This window comes from Salvelinus namaycush, chromosome 29 (genome assembly GCF_016432855.1).
Source record: "Salvelinus namaycush isolate Seneca chromosome 29, SaNama_1.0, whole genome shotgun sequence".
Taxonomy (NCBI): Eukaryota; Metazoa; Chordata; class Actinopteri; order Salmoniformes; family Salmonidae; genus Salvelinus; species Salvelinus namaycush.
The window spans coordinates 17,088,070-17,108,500 of record NC_052335.1 but is presented as its reverse complement, the minus strand read 5'-3'; the positions used below and the strand labels follow the sequence as shown (position 1 = coordinate 17,108,500).

The 20,431-nt window shown below is 43.5% G+C and overlaps 1 protein-coding gene across 1 annotated transcript in view; it reads left to right on the top strand.

The window, feature by feature from the left end:
• The window catches only part of LOC120024352 (protein enabled homolog), a 150,943-nt gene that overhangs the window by 107,647 nt on the left and 22,865 nt on the right, over window positions 1-20,431 (top strand). Inside the window, 1 exon segment of the mRNA XM_038968576.1 lies at window positions 1,262-1,334. Within this exon segment, the coding sequence (XP_038824504.1) occupies window positions 1,262-1,334 (73 nt within the window).

Genomic DNA, 20,431 nt, shown 5'->3' with positions numbered 1-20,431 from the left:
ATTCTCCTCTGAACAGTCGATGTTGAGATGTGTCTGTTACTTGAACTCTGAAGCAGTTATTTGGGCTGCAATTTCTGAGGCTGGTAACTGTAATGAACTTATCCTCTGTAGCAGAGGTAACTCTGGGTCTTCCTTTACTGTGGTGGTGTCATGAGAGCCAGTTTCGTGATGGTGTTTTATGGTTTTTGTGACTGCACTTGAAACTTTCGAAGTTCTTGACATTTTCCGGATTGACTGACCTTCATGTGTTAAATAAATGATCGACTGTCGTTTTCTCTTTGCTTATTTGAGCTGTTCTTGCCATAATATGAACTGTGTCTTTTACCAAATAGGGCTATCTTCTATATACCACCCCTACCTTGTCACAACACAACTGATTGGCTCAAACGCATTAAGAAGGAAATACATTTCACAAATGAACTTTTAACAAGGCACACCAGTTAATTGAAATGCATTCCACGTGACTACCTCATGAAGCTGGTTGAGAAAATGCCAGGAGTGGGCAAAGCTGTCATCAGGGCAAAGGGTGGCTACTTTGAACAATCTCAAATATGAAATATATTTTGATTTGTTTAACTTTTTTTTTTTTTAATCCATATGTGTTATTTCATAGTTTTGATGTCTTCACTATTATTCTACAATGTAGAAAATAGTAAAAATAAAGAATAACCCTGCAATGAATAGGCTTGTCCAAACTTTTGACTGGTACTGTGTCTTTGATCCCTGGCCAAACGTGGAGCTGTCTTACTAATTTGATTGTATGTTTGTTTTGTGTTGATTTTCTTTCGATGGTCTTGTCGTCTCTACAACTACCAGATAATTGATTGTTTTGTAACTCTGTGGCTGTTTGGCAGCGGTCCAGTGCTGTCAGTGGATATGATGGCTGATTGGTTGGAGTAGCTGTGAGAGCAGGCTAATAGACAGCTCTGGGAATGGATCAGTATGACAGACGTTAGGTCACAACCTAGGCGGCCGACAGGGAATTACGCTTAAAGGATCGGTCTGGCCTGAAAGAAAAAATAGTTGGGAAGGAGACCGTGTAGTTTGTGTGAATTGGATTTGATTCTGATTTTGAAACAAATTTAAGACTGAAACTTTGAATGAAATGCTGAGAGAAATGACTGGGTAGATGTTGCATTCCCTCAATAAATGAGACTACACTAAATATTTAGGCGTTGAGATTTGAGTAAAAAGCGATGAGTCCAGAGGCCGTTTCCTTCAGAGCGGATTTGTGACCAACTCTGTGTGTTTCTCTTTCCAGGCCCGACGTTGCCAAGACAGAGCCCCCAGGTTCAGAATGGACCTTCGCCAGAGGACCTTGAGATGCAGAGAAAGTAAGATCTGAGCCTACAACAGCCCTTAACACAGCACGACAGCACTAAATATAATACTGTTACTCAGACCCCAATCCATCTCGTAGATACACACACTTCTGACTAGAAAATCAGTCAATTGCCTGCTTAACACTACCTGCTTGCCTAAATATATTGATCCAAGTACACTACATGACAAAAAGTATGTGGACATCTGCTCATCGAACATCTCATTCCAAAATCATTGGCTGTAACAGCCTCTACTCTTCTGGGAAGGCTTTCCACTAGATGTTGGAACATTGCTGCTGGGACCTTAGCGAGGTCGGGAACTGATGTTGGGAGATTAGGCCTGGCTCGCAGTCGGCATTCCAATTCATCCCAAAGATGTTTGATGGGGTTGAGGTCAGGGCTCTGTAGAGGCCAGCCAAGTTCTTCCACACCGATCTTGACAAACCATTTCTGTATGGACCTCGTTTTATGCATGGGGTCATTGTCATTCTAAAACAGGAAAGGGCCTTCCCCAAACTGTTTGGCACAAAGTTGGAAGCACAGAATGGTCTAAAATGTCATTGTATGCTGTAGCGTTAAGATCTCCCTTCACTGGAACTAAGGTTCCTAGCTCGACCCATGAAAATCAGCCCCAGATCATTATTCTTCCAACACCAAACTTTGCAGTTGGCACTATGCATTGGGGCAGGTAGCGTTCTCCTGGCATCCCAGATTTGTCTGATGGATTGCCAAATGGTGACGCGTGATTTATCACTCCAGAAAACGTGTTTCCACTGCTCCAGAGTCCAATGGCCAATTGTGCGCCGCCCTATGAGACTCCCAATCATGGCCGGTTGTGATACAGCCCGGGATTGAACCAGGTTCTGTAGTGACGCCTCTAGCACTGAGATGCAGTGCCTTAGACCGCTGAATCGCTCGGGAGTGGCTGCTCGGCCGTAGAAACCCATTTCATGAAGCTCCAGACGAACCGTTCTTGTGCTGACGTTCCTTCATGAGGCAGTTAGGAACTCGGTAGTGAATGATGCAGCCGAGGACAGACAATTTCTACACACTTCAGCAATCGCCAGTCCAGTTCTGTGAGTTTGTGTGGACTACCACTTCGCGGCTGAGCCTTTGTTGCTCCTTGAAGTTTCCACTTCACAATAACAGCACTTACAGTTGAGCGGGGCAGCTCCTGCAGTGCTGAAATTTGACGAACTGTCTTGTTGGAAAGGTGTCATCCTATGACGTTGCCACATTGAAAGTAACAGCTCTTCAGTAAGGCCGTTCTACTGCCAATGTTTGTCTATGGAGATTGCATGGCTGTGTGCTCAATTTTATACACCCGTCAGCAACGGGTGTGGCTGAAATAGCCAAATCCACTAATTTGAAAGGGTGTCCACATACTTTTGCTATATGCTGTACTTTTGAATGGATACAACCGGCTTTGAACTTATGCTCTAAAAGGTTGTTACCTCTCCAGCCCTCACCACTTCCACTCCCATATTAACTAGGCAGGCGGAGTGTTTGCCTGCCTGCAGGTGGTGTTCTTCCACATCCTGGCACAGAGTGAGGCTGATGGCTGCCAGTTTGTGTTCAGACACCCCTGGAGTAGAGCAGGGCTGGGTGAGAGGATGATGGCGCTTGTGGCAGGCTGTAGTATACAGGCACCACATCAGTGTGTCAGGTGGAATCACAAAACACTGCTGAGTGCAATGGTACACTCACAGCCTGAGGTTAGGCGCTGGCTTAACTCTTTCTCACACACACACACACACACACACACACACACACACACACACACACACACACACACACACACACACACACACACACACACACACACACAGGCAGACTCACTCTGTGAGAAGTGTGTGTGTGTGTGTGTGTGTGTGTGTGTGTGTGTGTGTATATGAGAACGCATATCTGACTTGGTGTGCATCAGAGAGTGAGAGAGGCAGACATGTTGTGTGTGTTTGGAGACATCAAAAGAAGAAATGGACTGATAGAGGCTTTTTTAATGAAAAGCTATTCTACAGCGAACCCCTATCACTCTCGGGGGACTTTGGCTTTCTCTCCCGTTCTGAAAACACACTGCTCTAAATCCTTTGAGTCTCCCTCTCCTGCTGCACACACACTCAATAACGCTTGGCATGAGATCCGTCCGTGGTCATATTCAAATGCGTTTACCTAGGCTAACACACATTTTGTTAAGCGTGTGTGTTTTCTCGCGCAATCACTTCTGTTTTGCGGCTCAGACTCAAGCGAGCTCTTAGAGGGAGGACTGTACCTGTAATTGTTTTTCCTTCTCCTTAAATGGCAATGAACCTATTCCCCCTTGGGTGGTAATAATGTGCAGCTAACGCTGAGTTTCTCTGTGTGGTAAAGAGCCCCCCCCCATTCTTCAGTGGGGCACCACAGGACAGTGCAGCGTAGCACTGTAGCAGCAGTATTAATCTGAGCCAGCTGCTGTCTGTCGGCTATTTTATTACCTGCTCACAGAAACCTATAAAACGTTATTGAATTAGCCTGCAGCCTGATCTCACAGGACCACACAGGGACTGCCACCTGTCCTGTCCCCGTGTACACAAAGACATGGCATCATGACGATATGACCCCCTCCTCCCTCAGTGCCATATCCTGCGTCACAGCAGCAGAGAACATTGGTAGTTCGATAGAGAGCATCTGGAGTTTGGATTGCCCCTGGCCCTCTCTCCTTGTCCTCTAGACTGCAGCCAATTTACAGAGTAATGTGCTGTGGATTTAGTTGTCCTGGCTGACTGACAGGTAGTATGGCGGGAGAGTGGATGTGTGTGTGATGCCTGCAGAGTAGGCAGCTGCTGGTGGTCAGGGTGCTGTGTTATGAATGATGAACAGACTCCTGGTATGGCAGCAGTATATGTTGTACGTGTCTGACCATAAAGGAGCTGCAATGGAAGTAAACTTAAGATGGAGAGACTTGGCTCTATGTTGAGCTTTATCATGGTAACTGTTTGTATGTGAGTCAGGGTCATTTCAATCCCAGACAACCTGCCCATGGGATTTTGAATTTAACTTTACAATCGAAAGATAACTCATCCATGACGTTATTTGTTAATCGGCCTAGATTTGCTTGCTTTAGTCCCCACTAGTCGTTACGGACAATTAACTCTGAAGATTGTGAGTAAGAAATAGTTGGACGGACACACGAACACAGAATCGTCAAATAGGTGTGTATCTGGCCTATTTGTGTCTTTGCGGTCCCTACCTGTCGTCCCATGATGTATGGTGACTCAGCAAACACAATGACACTTTTCATTAAATGAATCCTCTTGTTTCAGCAGGCTCACTGAGACCCCAAGGCCTGCTGTAAGGCCACTTGGCAATTTGGTTAGCAGCAGTTTATTAGCAGCGACTGCCTGGGAGATCTCATTGTGGTATATTGTACGTGAGATGGACTTGTCATATCATTCATACCCATCCCTGTTAGTCTCAGAGGAGGTGTTCCACAGGGTATATGGCATCTCTGATTCTAGTGCTGACCCCAATTATTTGACTGGTCGAAAGGATGTTGGTGGACCGAGATTGTTTTTAGTTGAGCAGTAGCATATATATATTTTTTATGGCAAACGAGACACCTGTCTTGTTCGCGCCCATCTCAGTGAACTAATCCATTGCGGAGGCCGTGGGAATGGCAAAGTCCAAGAAGAAGGGGAGTGTGGCTGTGCAATCCACTTCTGTCTCCAGAATGCGCTCTCTGCTGCCAATTTGTACACATTCGTCGTTTCATAACTTCATTGTGTGAATTGTTTGCATTTGATTGTTAGTGTTTATCAATTCCCCAATACTTATATTATCAGTAGTATATTTACCGTTTAATCCTATAATTTCTAATCTACAATGTTTGTTTGGTTACTTCATGTCTGTTAATGCATTCAATATATTATTTTTCCAGTCTTTTACCGTTCTCATTGTCGGAGTGGTCATGTTGTTTGCAGAGTGCACAACCTATGCTACACTTGTGAGAAACAAGTTCTGGTTTATTTCATTCCATTTACGAGTTTTGTCAATTTAGTCCATGTCTTTTTTTTGGAGTGCTCCTGTTAATGTTGAGTAAGGACGCGCACCTGATTATGCATAGAAGTAGGCCTATAGGCTACCTGGCCTGCGCGCAAATGTAGGCATATAAATTTGCCCATTTGGGTATCTGATAGTATTTCTGATTGGCTTAATGCACCACCACTAATGAGCTGTGGAGCTTCTCAAAGTAATGTTTCTTCACCTCAAAGTCTGTTTTTACATCCGTTGAGAATGACAACAATTCCTAAATGTATTTGAAAAACCTTTCCAGCGCTCTTTCAATAACCACTCAGTGTGAAAGGGATTAATGTCATGCTCTGATCCAGAGGAAACGTCATAAAATAGGCCTGCCTGATTACTTCTTGTCCCTTGCGCAAATAGCCTACAGCTGTGTCTGTCGTGAGCTCACTGGGGCAGGAAACTCTGAGGGCCCAGAATATTTTATACAATGTTGCAAGGAGCTTCGGGCCGGACCCAAGTTAATAGTTGATGCAATGTTTCAAGTTCATTGCAGACAGGCCATGCGTAGCAAATGCGATTTATAGGATATTTATTTTTTATCAGGAAATGTTCTGCCTGCAGGCTGCAATGTTTTAATTTGTTGGCTTTCTAGGCTATTTTTACATAGTTTTTAGTTTATCATTTTTAGATTTGGATAGCATTTTGACTAACCACATAGCAATGATTTTGAGATACGAAGACGTTATTATAAATTAAATGAAACTGTTCCATGAAAATGTGCATATAAACCCTAACTGGCAGATCGGTAGAAATGGTAAGATAAATTGGTATTCCACATGATACATTTAGCTGACTCCTCGTATATCAAATTCTGGAGAGTAACGGTAGAATCTTTGAAAGCCAGTAGGAACAGGAGGAGGATGGTTGGGACAGGTTACGTTTTTTTTTCTGGTTATCTTGATATCTGGCTCCCTTTTTAGTAATTTGTCTTATTTCATCAAATAGGGAGCTTAAAGCATCAGAGAAGTTCAATGCATATATAGTTGATTTTATTAAAACCGTCTATATTTGGAAAAATATACGTTTAAAAAAAAAACAAAAAAAAACTTTCTTACCAATCGAGTGCTCCGAATATTACATTTTTTTGTCAGGGCAATCCCTATCTGATTCTTATCCTGCACTAGAGCAGTTGTTATAAGTGTTGATTTACACAGGCGCTGTGTGTGTTTTTGCTGCCTTGTAAAGTCAACCCACTCTCTCCCATCTGAAAGTCATAAAATTGAATCCTGACATGGATTTGATATTAACTCCATCATTAAGAAATTGGTTTATTGCTCCACGCTAACATGGGGCACACACACATGGAGGGTAGTTTGAGAAGTGGGTGGCCTTGCCTGAAGCTTGTTGAGTGATTGCCTAGTCTAAAACACTTTCTGTATACATTCAGACATAGGCCTCCCTGTGAAGAATGTCCCTGGACCGTTCCAAATGTTCCTTGGCCGGGGAACCACCTCATACAAAGAATTCCCTGACATAGCAACATGTCCGTCCAACATAGCTCTGTACTGTATTAGTAGAGTAATCATTTCTTTAGGATGGCTCCTTTTAAGGATATCTAACCTAATCTGTGTGGCTCTGTCATTAACACAAAAGGCCTGGATGTGTTCAAAGGACTTATATAGTTTGTGTGAAATGGATCTGGCCCTGAGCCTCCCCCTCACTCTTCTGTTCTGTTCCGGCCTTCGTCCATATTTAGCTGTTGCAGTCAATGGAACTGGCTGGGTGCTTAATGCCTGGTGTCATCCCTGTGATGCAAACTCACTACAATCCTGCCTGGCCCACCCTGGAGAGATGGAGTGGAGAGGATGGATTCTCACAGGCTCACACACTCATCTGCACTCTCTAAAAAAAAATACAACCAGGTGCAGAAACGCCTCCACACATGGATGCATGTACGCAATCGCGAACATGCACACACTTTACTATCAGGGGACAGCCTAGTACTTTCAGTCTGACCCTGACAGTTTTTATTTTATTTTTACTATTGACTATGTTCGAAGTCTATAATTCCACCATAGATTTAGCCTGAAGTTTAGGCATACTTTACCATGACCCTCACATTCTAGTCTTTAGTGTCAGAATGGAGATGGATGTATTTTAAAGGTCACTGTTTTCTTCCCTTTTTATAAATAACCCCAATGATGAAATGACTGACATTCTTGGTTATAGTAGTTTCCTATTACACCCTCCATCATCGAGCCTTGTAGTGGAATAGCCTTGCACCACTAGTCTATTTTCACACACAGGGTTAAGAACTGTTCTATGGTCAGTAATGCAGAGGTCCAGTGTGTCCGTGTTCCAGAGCAGGGGCCTCATTTATAAAACTGTGCGGCGGATTCACGTCAAAGGTGGCGTACAGACGAAACACAGGAAGTGGTTACGCACAAAAATATTCAGATTTATAACACAGTACGCACGCACGTCCCATGCCGGTTTCCCTTTATAAATCACAATCAACTCGAAATTTGGCGCACGTGAGCGAGCGTCTTGTCCCACCATTTTAACGCCCATAGTTGCCTATAAATAGTCAGTGAATCGCCCCTAATTAATATCCGTCCATACTGACTGCATGACGACGATGACGGAAAATCCCGACAAAGGCTTAAATAGAAATTTCACCCAGTGTGAAATGGAAGTTCTTGTTGGGAGGTTGAAGCAAAAAAATAATAATTGTTTGGTGGACACAGTGTGGTTATTATAAATGTCAAAAAGGAGTTAGTGGCGGCATGTGGCGGACGCTGTGAATGCTGCTGGCTCAGAAGTTCGGACCCTTTCAGAAATAAAAAAGTGGTCTGACATAAGTGGAGGCCAAAAGGCGCATAGCCTTACACAGACAAAGTGTTTGTGCCACTGGCGGGGAAAGGGGACACCGGAGCTCAAGGAGGGGGACACGACATGCAAGACGCACCGGATGATCCAGGTATGTAATTATTATTCCCTCGTTTGAAAAGAGTAAACCAAATGCATTCAAGTTGTGTTGAAACAGTTATTTTCTATTGTTTTTAGTCACTGGGTGTTCCAGCGGGATCGGTGGTGCTGCAGCTGAGCAGGAGCTGAGTGCGCCCAGCCCCAGTGTCTCCACTGCACCTCGTGCGTCACAACCCTCCAGCGGCCTTGTCCTCACAGATGCAGTCCTGCAAACGCAAAGAGACACCATCGACACCATTAACGAGGTTGCCAAGGAGTTGAAGTGGGACAAGCATAGCTTGGTTTCTGCGGGTGCTTCTCTGTAAAGCTGGGCCCACTACAGCACAGAGATCCAAGAGAACAGCTCTTGGTAATCGGAACCGGCTCATAAGCCACTTATTATCATTGGCCAGTAAATCTTGCTGGTCTCTGACAATTCGCTATCTCGGAATTCTTCCATTCGCCAAATCTTCCAACAGTGCCAAAGCAGCCATTGTGCATCATTACGCATTGTAATTGCATGCCTTTTTATACCCACCCATTTGATTGTCACAGCTCCCCAATTGCGTAACACCTTCAGGTGTGGTAATTACCCTGATTGTAACTGACAATGACAGGGCCATTATCACATTGACAGTTCTGCGCAACGAACATGTGATAACAATATATGAAACTGCACTCGTATCTGCCCGACTGAGGCATCGAAAACAGCATCAGTTTAAACGTAATTTGTCCTACTGTTCACCTTATGATTTGAGTATAAATTTCATAATTTGCAAGTATTGTTTAATAATTACAGATCCAATTAAATATGATTCCCGATTAAACTGGACAACATATTTTAGGGGTTCTTTTGCAAAAACGGATATCTCCATTTGTATTTGTTATCCTACATTTTTTTTTTTTTTTTGTGCACTCCAGGGAATACATACATAATACTTGAGAGGTAATATTTCAATTTATATTACACAATGGTATCAATTTCAAAGCGTTTCTCGAGTTTCTTCCTTCTGCCATCGGAGTCGCAGTTTCTAATTTATCCAGTTTATGTACGTACGTATGGGTCAGTGTCTGTTGAGGACCGCACATTCTCCCGTCAAGTTTGTTTTTTACAAATCCCAAAGTTTGCTTAGAAAGTGGAGCACGCCTAGGCAACATTTATAAATGAGGCCCCTTGGTCTCTACTCACTTTTCTGCCCCATGTTGTGTTGGAGGTGAGCGAAATAGACTGTGTAATACATGCGGAGTACAGTTTATTTTATTATCTTCTTCCTGAGCGGTATGACGGCTGCGCGGTCCCATGGTGTTTATACTTGCCAACTGTTGTTTGTACAGATGAACGTGGAACCTTCAGGCGTTTGGAAATTGCTCCCAAGGATGAACCAGAGTTGTGGAGGTCTACAATTTATTTTCTGAGGTCTTGGCTGATTTATTTTGATTTTCCCATGATGTCAAGCAAAGAGGCGCATTGAGTTTGAAGGTAGGGCTTGAAATACCTCCACAGGTACACCTCTAATTGACTCAAATGATGTCAATTAGCCTCTCAGAAGTTTCTAAAGCCATGATATAATTTTCTGGAATTTTCCAGGCTGTTTAAAGGCACAGTCAACTTAGTGTATGTGAACTTCTGACCCACTGGAATTGTGACACAGTGAATTATAAGTGAAATAATCTGTAAATAATTGTTGGAAAAATTACTTGTGTCATGCACAAAGTAGATGTCCTAACCGACTTGCCAAGACTATAGTTTGTTAACAAGAAATTTGTGGAGTGGTTGAAAAACGAGTTTTAATGACTCCAACCTAAGTGTATATAAACTTCCGACTTCAATTGTAAATGTCTTCCAAATAAAAGATTGCAGTACGGGCCTCTCGAGTGGTGCAGCGGTCTAATTCACTGCGTAGCAGTGATAGAGGCGTCACTACAGACCCGGGTTCGATCCCGAGCTGTATCACAACTGGCCGTGATCCCCATAGGGCGGCGCACAATTGGCCGTCGTCCGGGTTAGTGGTGGGTTTGGCCAGGGAGGGTTTACTTGGCTCATCGCGCTCTAGCGACTCCTTGTGGCGGGCCGGGCGCCTGCAGGCTGACCTCAGTCGTCAGTTCAAACTCAAACCTCAGTCGTCAGTACTACACTGTAACTGCAGTTACACTGCAACATTACTGTAGTAAAAATAAGTTATTTTGGATGCAGTATTTACAGCATACTGCAGTTACTGCACTTTAACTGCAGTTATACTGCATTGTACAGAAGTTATACTGCACTCCGACTGCAATCTTTTTTTGTAAGGGACAAGAACAGCTCAAGGACAGAACTACATTCATTTAAAATTAGAATAAATAAATGATAATGGTCCCGTACTGGCAAAACACTGAGAAAACAGAGATGCCTATACTATAGGCCTACTATAGGCCTACATCCAGTCACATCTATCAATGTCATGCTTGCATACATGCATACCAGTTTCCATATACATACAAGTTATTTCGGCCAGATAGGGGAGAGACCTTGCTGCTTCCTCTCTGCTTGGAATATCTTCATAAAATACTAAGGATCAAGGGAGCAGAAGTAAAATTAAAAGGAGAGGGATGGGGAGAGAAAGCAAGAGGCCCAGCTGACTTGAGCCCAGTTTCAATTGGCACTTTGAAGTCAATCCGGGATGGGCTGGCCTTGGTGGGCTAGCTCAAATTGTGTTTCCACTGCCTCCAGAAATTGTCAGGTTGCTAGGTAGCCAATATGTGACTACAGCTGGCTTTGCTAATGTTGCTAGCTAGCTAGTGAGCAAGATGTTGAAGAAATGAATTCCCTCTTACCATGCTGTAACTCACGTGACCCCATACTTCTGCCAGTGCCAGCTAGACTCAGAGCCATGTATTTAGCTTGCTGGCATTAGCTAGCTAGCTAAAAGGTTAGCATCATTATTAGCATAACAGTCTAGCTAGCTGACTTAATTTCTACCTTGCTTGCCATAGCATTGGCTATTAGCTAGCTAGCCAACCAAGCAAATCCGACCTGGCCAGCTAAAATTAGCTAGCTAGCTTGTTTCAACTCGGATTTGCTAGCTAACGTTAGGTAACTAGCATTTGAGGGCTGACTGTTCTCAAAGTTTATTCTGTAGTGCAAAACAGAACGAAGGATCCAGCTATGGTGGTAATTTGTGTCATGTCTGACTACTGTAGTACTGCTTGTCCATGTGCTAGCTAACAGCAACATGCCCAGACGAGCTAGCTAAACGTTGTCAGCATTCATAGCTCCAGCTGGAGAGACTAGAGGCGCGGCCCCAGCCAAAACCGCTCTCACTACTCAGCTATGGCCTCAGAGCAGCCTGGCATCCCAGGGATCAGTGTGTGTGACTGTGTGTGTCACAAATCCTATATACGTGTGTGTTTGAGGGGAAAAAGCCAGCCATTCATACACATAATGTGGAAATCCTGTTTTAAGTTTTGCAGCAATCCAGTCCAACAATGGCATACCAAATTCTTGAATGACCACATGTATTGAGCCTTGGCTGTTTATATATCCATCTCTTAAATACATTCCGTGCTTCGTCACGCATAACTATATCTACGCTGACTATTTCTCAGTGTCATACTTTGAACCACGCTATAAATAAATATTTAGATCAATGTCCTCTGTCAGAAGATCGCTGGTCGTGGTTTCCAGAAGATTACATAGGCAAATATGTGGATTTGGATGTTTTTCTCCCTACCCCGAAATCTCTCTTCCAATCCCAAATCCCAGTCCTTCTGAAGACATGACTCACAAAAGCCAAGACTTTTAGATGCCTCTTTAAAGTCCCAGAGATACCCAGTATTAACCTACCATTAGATTAAAAGAGTGTAATGGGATGTATAAGTAGCTGGTGTGAGACTATAGCAGTTTGACTGTAGCACTGTGCCTGCTTCTAGCATCTGTCAGGTGGTGAGACAAAAGGAAGATATTCTCCATACTGATGCAGGGAGATTGGAAATAATGTGGTGCTCTGTACCCGATTGACAGAATCATTTAGAGACGAGCTGCTAATGAGGAGCATTTATCTGCTGCTTGACATTGATCACACGGTATGTGTTTGAGATCTCATGGTAACAGTAGTTGAGATCACACAATAACAGTAGTGGAGGGGTGGTATCAAGCACCTGCAGCTGTGTCAGACTACATGTATAGTGCTTGTGTTCTGTTATTGTCTAACACAGGGCTGCTGTTGGACAAAACCAATTCCTCTCCTTGGCTTTGACTAGTGTTCTGGGGCCTCGTGATGAAATACAAAATGTATCCCAAAACAACCATGCGCCAGTTTTCTCCCAAAGGTTACGATTTATAAAAAATGAACTTGGCATGAGAATGTCATTACTTCGACACAGAGTTTAGACCATGCGCACGCACATTTTCTAGTGGTTGGTAAGTAAGTATCTTGTGCAAATGGGTGATATGATTATTTCTTTTTTTATTTAAAAAATTTAAAACATAATTTAAAAAATGCAGCCATTTGCTGTTAGTGAGAAGAGCTGACATGTCCACAATAATGTGCCATTTTATTGTCTTTCAGAAACTGTCAGTCCTTTTCCAAATACAGCCTAAGTTACTGCAAAAGATAACATTCTGCCAACACCTCCAAAAATATTTGATCAAATTTGTCATTGCTCTTTGTAAACTCTTTGTAAAGCAAAAAAAGAAACGGCCTCTCACTGTCAACTGTGTTTATTTTCAGCAAACTTAACATGTGTAAATATTTGTATGAACATAAGATTCAACAAATGAGACATAAACTGAACAAGTTCCACAGACATGCGACTAACAGAAATCGAATAATGTGTCCCTGAACAAAGGGCGGGGGGGTGTCAAAATCAAAAGTTAACAGTCAGTATCTGGTGTGGCCACCAGCTGCATTAAGTACTGCAGCGCATCTCCTCCTCAGGGACTGCACCAGATTTGCCAGTTCTTGCTGTGAGATGTTACCCCACTCTTCCACAAAGGTACCTGCAAGTTCCCGGACATTTCTGTGGGGAATGGCCCTAGCCCTCACCCTCCGATCCAACAGGTCCCAGACGTGCTCAATGGGATTGAGATCCGGGCTCTTCGCTGGCCATGGCAGAACACTGACATTCCTGTCTTGCAGGAAATCACACACAGAATGAGCAGTATGGCTGGTGGCATTATCATGCTGGAGGGTCATGTCAGGATGAGCCTGCAGGAAGGGTACCACATGAGGGAGGAGGATGTCTTCCCTGTAATGCACAGCGTTGTTTGCCTGCAATGACAACATGCTCAGTCCGATGATGCTGTGACACACCGCCCCAGACCATGACGGACCCTTCACCTCCAAATCGATGTAATGCTCATTCCTTCTACGTTAAATGCGACTCCAACCATCACCCCTGGTGAGACAAAACCACGACTCGTCAGTGAAGAGCATTTTTTTCCTTTTCTGTTTGGTCCAGCGATGGTGGTTTGTGCCCATAGGCGGTGGTGTCTGGTGAGGACATGCCTTACAACACACCTACAGCCTATTGTGGACAGTCTGAGCGCTGATGGAGGGATTGTGCATTCCTGGTGTAACTCGGGCAGTTGTTGCCATCCTGTACCTGTCCCACAGGTGTGATGTTCGGCTGTACCGATCCTGTGGAGGTGTTGTTACACGTGGTCTGCCACTGCGAGGACAATCAGCTGTCCTTCCTGTCTCCCTGTAGCGCTGTCTTAGGCGTCTCACAGTACGGACATTGCAATTTATTGCCCTGGCCACATCTGCAGTCCTCATGCCTCCTTGCAGCATGCCTAAGGCACATTCACGCAGATGAGCAGGGACCCTGGGCATCTTTCTTTTGGTGTTTTTTCAGTCAGTAGATAGGCCTCTTTAGTGTCCTAAGTTTTCATAACTGTGACCTTAATTGCCTACTGTCTGCAAGTTGTTAGTGTCTTAATGACCGTTCCACAGGTGCATGTTAATTAATTGTTTATGGTTCATTGAACAAGCATGGGAAACAGTGTTTAAACTCTTTACAATGAAGATCTGTGAAGGTATTTGGATTTTTACAAATTATCTTTGAAAGACAGGGACTTGAAAAAGGGATGTTTCTTTTTTTGCTGAGTTTATCAGAAACTAACATGGACTAATTCAAAAAGTTCCAAGTTATACAGCAAATAAATGGCATTAAGTCACCATAAAAGGTGGATGCAGGGCGTTTTCCATGCGGAGTTATAATGCTAGTTCACGCATACACAGTTTAAGGACGTGTCAGATTTATAACGGGAAACGTGCGTATGTTGTGTGCCAAGTTTATAAATCTCTATTTTTAGACATGCATTTATTTATTTTTGAATGGCGCACGCAGATGTATAGTGTGAAATTTATACAATGGTTATAAATGAGGCCCCTGGTCCGACTTGCTGCGCTTGGTTAGGGGACACCTGGAAGTAACTGTGAGCTGTAGAGTTGGAAGGAGTCATTTATAGAGTAGCTCCATATGGACTAACTGGGCTTCAGTCCACTGATACAGAACTGTTCAGGCCAATGCGGAAAGCTTCTCTGACCAACTGGACTGGGGGCTTGCCAGGCTTTGTGATTGTGCGGCTCTGCTTCCCTTGGCTGTCAGAATCAAGGACCGCTGAGAAGCATCACACTTGCTACACCCTAAAGCTTGGACTGTGTGCAGTTAGTTCTCAAGACCACTCCAAAGATCCTCACTCTTCAGTGTGGAATTGTGTTTTGGCATTTTCATTGGATGTAGACCATGTTGTCTAACATCTGCTCCTGCTAGGGCTCGGCGACTATATCGTGAATAACGGTATACCAGGATCCACATACCGGTATGGATTTTTGCAATACTGTCTATAACTATATTATGATAGAGTGCTAAATAAAATGAAAAGTTGTACAAATTGTACTACTTTGTCAGTTTTGTACTAGTTTGGTTAAGTATAAAACCATCAGAATGGAGAAAGCCCATTAAAAAGCACTCCAAATTCATGTGTTGCCATTCAATGGTTATGCACTACTCATAAAACACATTTAGAACTTTTATTCAGAAACATAAAATACCGCCATGCTGTCAGAAATGTGAAAAATATTGTGATATTTTGGCCATATTGCCCAGCCCTAGCTCCTGCCCCAACCTTGGTTCTAATTTTGTCTGTATTAATAGTCTGCCCTCGTTCTGACACTTTCATACTGTAATGTCCTCCTCCTCCGCACTGGTTTCCTACTGTCTAAATAATTAATTTGTCAAACACAGCACATTCAAGCGATTCTCGTTTTCTTGTAAAATACTGACAAAGCTTTTTTGTGTTTGAGTCCGTGGTAGTAGTAAGTTGTTGAAAGACGTTCGGATTCAGGCCGTGTGCTGTCTACACTCCCTTAGCAACCGTTCCCCAGGCAACGCATGTCAGGAACTGAGACTAGTAAATGGATCACCAAGGTTTTTCACATCTTTGAAGCCTTCAATATCTTAAATGTGAGAGAGGAAGTCATGTACATATCAACCTTTTCCCACCCGGCTCGGTGTACATGTAGGGCTCCTGAGAAAGTGAGGGGAATTCTGTGTTTGTGTGTTTTAACATGCGCTGAGGAATCCTTTCATCATTTCTGATCTGGTCCCATTGTTCTGTTCAGTAGGACCTGCACGGAGCTGCCTTCCCCTCTTTCAGCAAGACAGATATGTATTGTTAATGCTCCAGCTTGGCTCACCCTAATAGTGATGATACATTGTATTGTTAGACTGTTTGAGAGTTTTATCCCTAAATACACTGATCAAAAATATAAACGCAACATGTAAAGTGTTGGTCCCATGTTACGTGAGCTGAAATAAAATATCCCAGACATTTTCCATAGGCACAAAAAGCGTATTTCTCTCAGATTTTCTGCACAAATTTCTTTACGTCCCTGTTTGTGAGCATTTCTCCTTTGCCAAGATAATCCATCCACTTACAGGTGTGGCATCAATAAGCTGATTCAACGGCATGATCATTACACAGGTGCATCTTGTGCTGGGAACAATAAAAGGCCACTCTAAATGTGCAGTTTTATCTCACAACACAATGCCACAGATGTCTCAAGTTTTGATGGAGCGTGCAATTGGCATGCTGACTGCAGGAATGTCCACCAGAGCTGTTGCCAGAGAATTCAATGTTCGTTCCTCAACCATAAGCCGCCCCTGATGTCGTTTTAGAGAATTACGTCCAACCGGCCTCACAACCGCTGACCACGTGTAACCACGCCAGCCCAGGACCTCCACATCAGCTTCTTCACTTGTGTGATCGTCTGAGACCAGCCAGTTGATGAAACTGTGGTTTACAAAACCCAAACATTTCTGCACAAACTGTCAGAAAGAGTCTCAGGGAAGCTCATCTGCATGCTTATCCTCACCAGGGTCTTGACCTGACTGCACTTTGTCGTCGTAATCGACTTCAGAGGACAAATGCTCACCTTCGATGGCCACTGGTACACTGGAGAAGTGTGTTTCAGCATGATAATGCACGGCCCCATGTCGCAAGGATCTATACACAATTCCTGAAAGCTGGAAATGTCACCCATTGAGCATGTTTGGGATGATCTGGATCAATGTGTACGACAGTGTGTTCCAGTTCCCACCAATACCAGCAACTTCGCACAGCCATTGAAGAGGAGTGGGACCACTTTCCACAGGTCACAATCAACAGCCTGATCAACTCTATGCGAAGGAGATGTCACGCTGCATGAGGCTAATGGTGGTCACTCCAGAGACTGACTGGTTTTCTGATCCACTCCCCTACCTTTTTTTAAAGGTGTCTGTGACCAACATATGCATATCTGTATTCCCAGTCATGTGAAATCCATAGGTTAAGGCCTAATGAATGTATTGCAATTGACAGATTTCCTTATATGAACTGTAACTCTGTAAAATCTTTGTTGCGTTTTATTTTTGTTCAGTGTAGTTGTATTTATTATCCCTTATTGCTTCAGATACAGTACCAGTAATAAGCTTGGACACACCTACTCATTCCAGGGTTTTTCTTTTCTTTTTACTATTTTCTACGTTGTGGAATAATAGTGAAGACATCAAAACTATGAAATAACACATGGAATCATGTAGTAACCAAAAAGATGTTTGTTTTAAGTAATGAAGGTCAGTCAATGCAGAAAATTTCAAGAACTTTGACAGTTTCTTCAAGTGCAGTCGCAAAAGCTCTGAAACTAGCTCTCATGAGGACCGCCACAGGAAACGAAGACCCAGAGTTACCTCTGCTGCAGAGGATAAGTTCATTAGAGTTACCAGCCTCAGAAATTGCAGCCCAACTAAATGCTTCAGAGTTCAAGTAACAGACACATCTCAACATCAGCTGTTCAGATGAGACTGCGTGAATCAGGCCTTCATGGTGGAATTGCTGCAAGGAAACCACTACTACAGGACACCAATAAGAAGAAGAGACTTGCTTGGGCCAAGAAACACGAGCAATGGACATTAGACCGGTGGAAATCTGTCCTTTTGGTCTGAGTCCAAATTTGAAATATTTGGTTCCAACCACCGTGTCTTTGTGAGACGCGGAGTAGGTGAACGGATGATCTCCACATATGCGATTCCCACCGTGAAGCATGGAGGAGGAGGAGGTGTGGTGGTGCTTTGCTGGTGACTGTCAGTGATTTATTTAGAATTCAATGCACACTTAACCAGCATGTCTACCACAGCATTCTGCATCCATACGCCATCCCATCTGGTTTGGGCTTAGTGGGACAATCATTTGTTTTTCAACAGGACAATGACCCAACACACTTCCAGGTTGTGTAAGGGCTATTTGACCAAGAAGGAGAGTGATGGAGTACTGCGTCAGATGACCTGCCCTCCACAATCACCTGACCTCAAACCAATTGAGATGGTTTGGGATGAGTTGGACTGCAGAGTGAAGGAAAAGCAGCCAACAAGTGCTCAGCATATGTGGGAACTCCTTCAAGATTGTTGGAAAAACATTCCAGGTGATGCTGGTGGAGAGAATGCCAAGAGTGCAAATCTGTCATCAATGTGAAGGGTGGCTACTTTGAAGAATCTCAAATATAAAATCTAATTTGATTTAACACTTTTTTTGCTTACTACATGATTCCATATGTGTTATTTCATAGTTTTGATGTCTTCACTATTATTCTACAATGTAGAAAATAGTAAAAATATAAACCCTTGAATGAGTAGGTGTCAACTTTTGACTGGTACTGTATATCCATGTTCATCTCAAGGAGAACATTACTTTAACATGACGTCCCTTCCTTGAAAGTTAAACTGGATGTAAACAAATTGCTATCCCCTTGACGAATGGCAAGCAGACTCTGTCCTATGACTCTCCTCCTCTCCACCACCACCTCTCGCCACGCAATCTCGTCTAACAGACATGATGAGGCCTAGTGCTTATTATAACTGTTCTCCTTTGTGTTGTGTAGGAATGTTATGGTCTCGTATGCCAGGGATTTCAGTGTGTGTCACATAGTGTTACATGTACAATAAATACACTAGATGGAAATAGTCTGAACTACTGCTGTGGACAGGTATGTCATGTCACCATTACCAAAGTTAACCAAAGGTCTACGTTGTAAAACACATTATTTTTGGTAAAGCCTTGTTCCGTATAAAGCAGGGGTTCCCAAACTTTTTGGGCCCTGATCCCATTTAGATTTTTTTCTTTTTTTCGCCAAACCCCACCATGTAAAAACTAATGTAATCAACGGACAATGTTGAATTTTTTTATTGTAGCTATGACAGTTTATTACGAATCAGTCTGACAGTTTTGACAGTATTTCAAGCTGAAGGTAGTATGCTTAAGAGTGACTGAAATGCATCAGAAAGGTATTGGGAAGTTCAGAAGCTCACCAGGCAATATTTTTGTATCATCTTCAAGGTAGAATATAACATCATAATTGATGTTCTTTTCCCCCCTGTCTGATTTTAGTTCCTAGGCTTGTCCACTCTGTTATTGCTTGTGGGAATTGTGGAGGGAGTCTTATATTACAGGCATGGGGTCATAATATTTTGTGGTTTAAACCGTTCAAAAGATAGAGCAACATTTGCAGGAAGAAAACACAAACCACATCTAGTGGCTACCGCAGGTTACTGACGTAAGCCCGGTTCTATGAACCAAGCACAATGATCATTTTGTTGTTGTTTTTCCTCATAATCCGGGTTGATTGGTTTACGTCATCCTTCTTACATGTATTCCGTTACTACCAATCCTGTATACAGTTTCACTCTGTTTTGTACGGTGTAACCACTCCCCATATAGGTGTCATTGACATTGCACGTCAATTGCATCATCCACCACTGACCTTCTCTAACCCTGTCGTTCGTTCTAGTGGTGTGCATAATCAACCCTTCCTGCTGCTCTCAACACCATCCCGCCTACATTTAACCTCGGGCATACTGATAATATTCTACACTTTAATTGTGATATTTTAGAGGCTCCTGCTTGTGCAGCAGTCTCCGGCACTGTCAGCACTCCTGTCACAGTTTGATACTCTCTGTGGAGGAGCTGCTGCCCTCGCAGACTGCCCCCGGGGTGGAGTATATGCTAATCACTGTAATGCCTCTTATCTTAGCGCTGATATACACTACCTTATATAGTAGACTCTCTGCTGTACTCCCTACTGTAGCTATATCAGCGTGGAGATAAGGGGATGTTATCCTATAGCGAAACCCCTGGGAGTGGTCCTTCGAGCCAGATACCTTGCCTCCAGACCTCTAGTGGCCCAGCGCCTAATGAGCAAAACAAAACTCCTGCTCTTTAATTAACTCTGAGAGGGAGGTGGGGAAGAGGTGGAGGGGGAGGCGTGGGAGGATGGAGAAGAGGTAGATGAGGGCTGCACTGGGGCTTTAGTGAAGTTAGGACGGGAGTGCTCTGTTCTGTGCTCCCTGTCTTGCTGTAACAAGGCAGTTTCATTATGAAGTGCACCAGTGGCGAGGAGAATAGCCGTCCTCATGGGAGCCTGCTGGGTACAGCTACATTTCGATAACAGCACAGTGTGATATGGGGACACCTTGTAGAGTGAGACTAGTGAATATGGATAATGGGGTCAGTGGTACTGGGGGAAGCCTGGCTGAGGCAACAGCTAGTGAAAGCCTCCTCAGCCGCTTCCACGCTGGTTCTGGGAGAGAGAGGATCTCCACCAACTAAATCTGTTAACTCTCTCTCA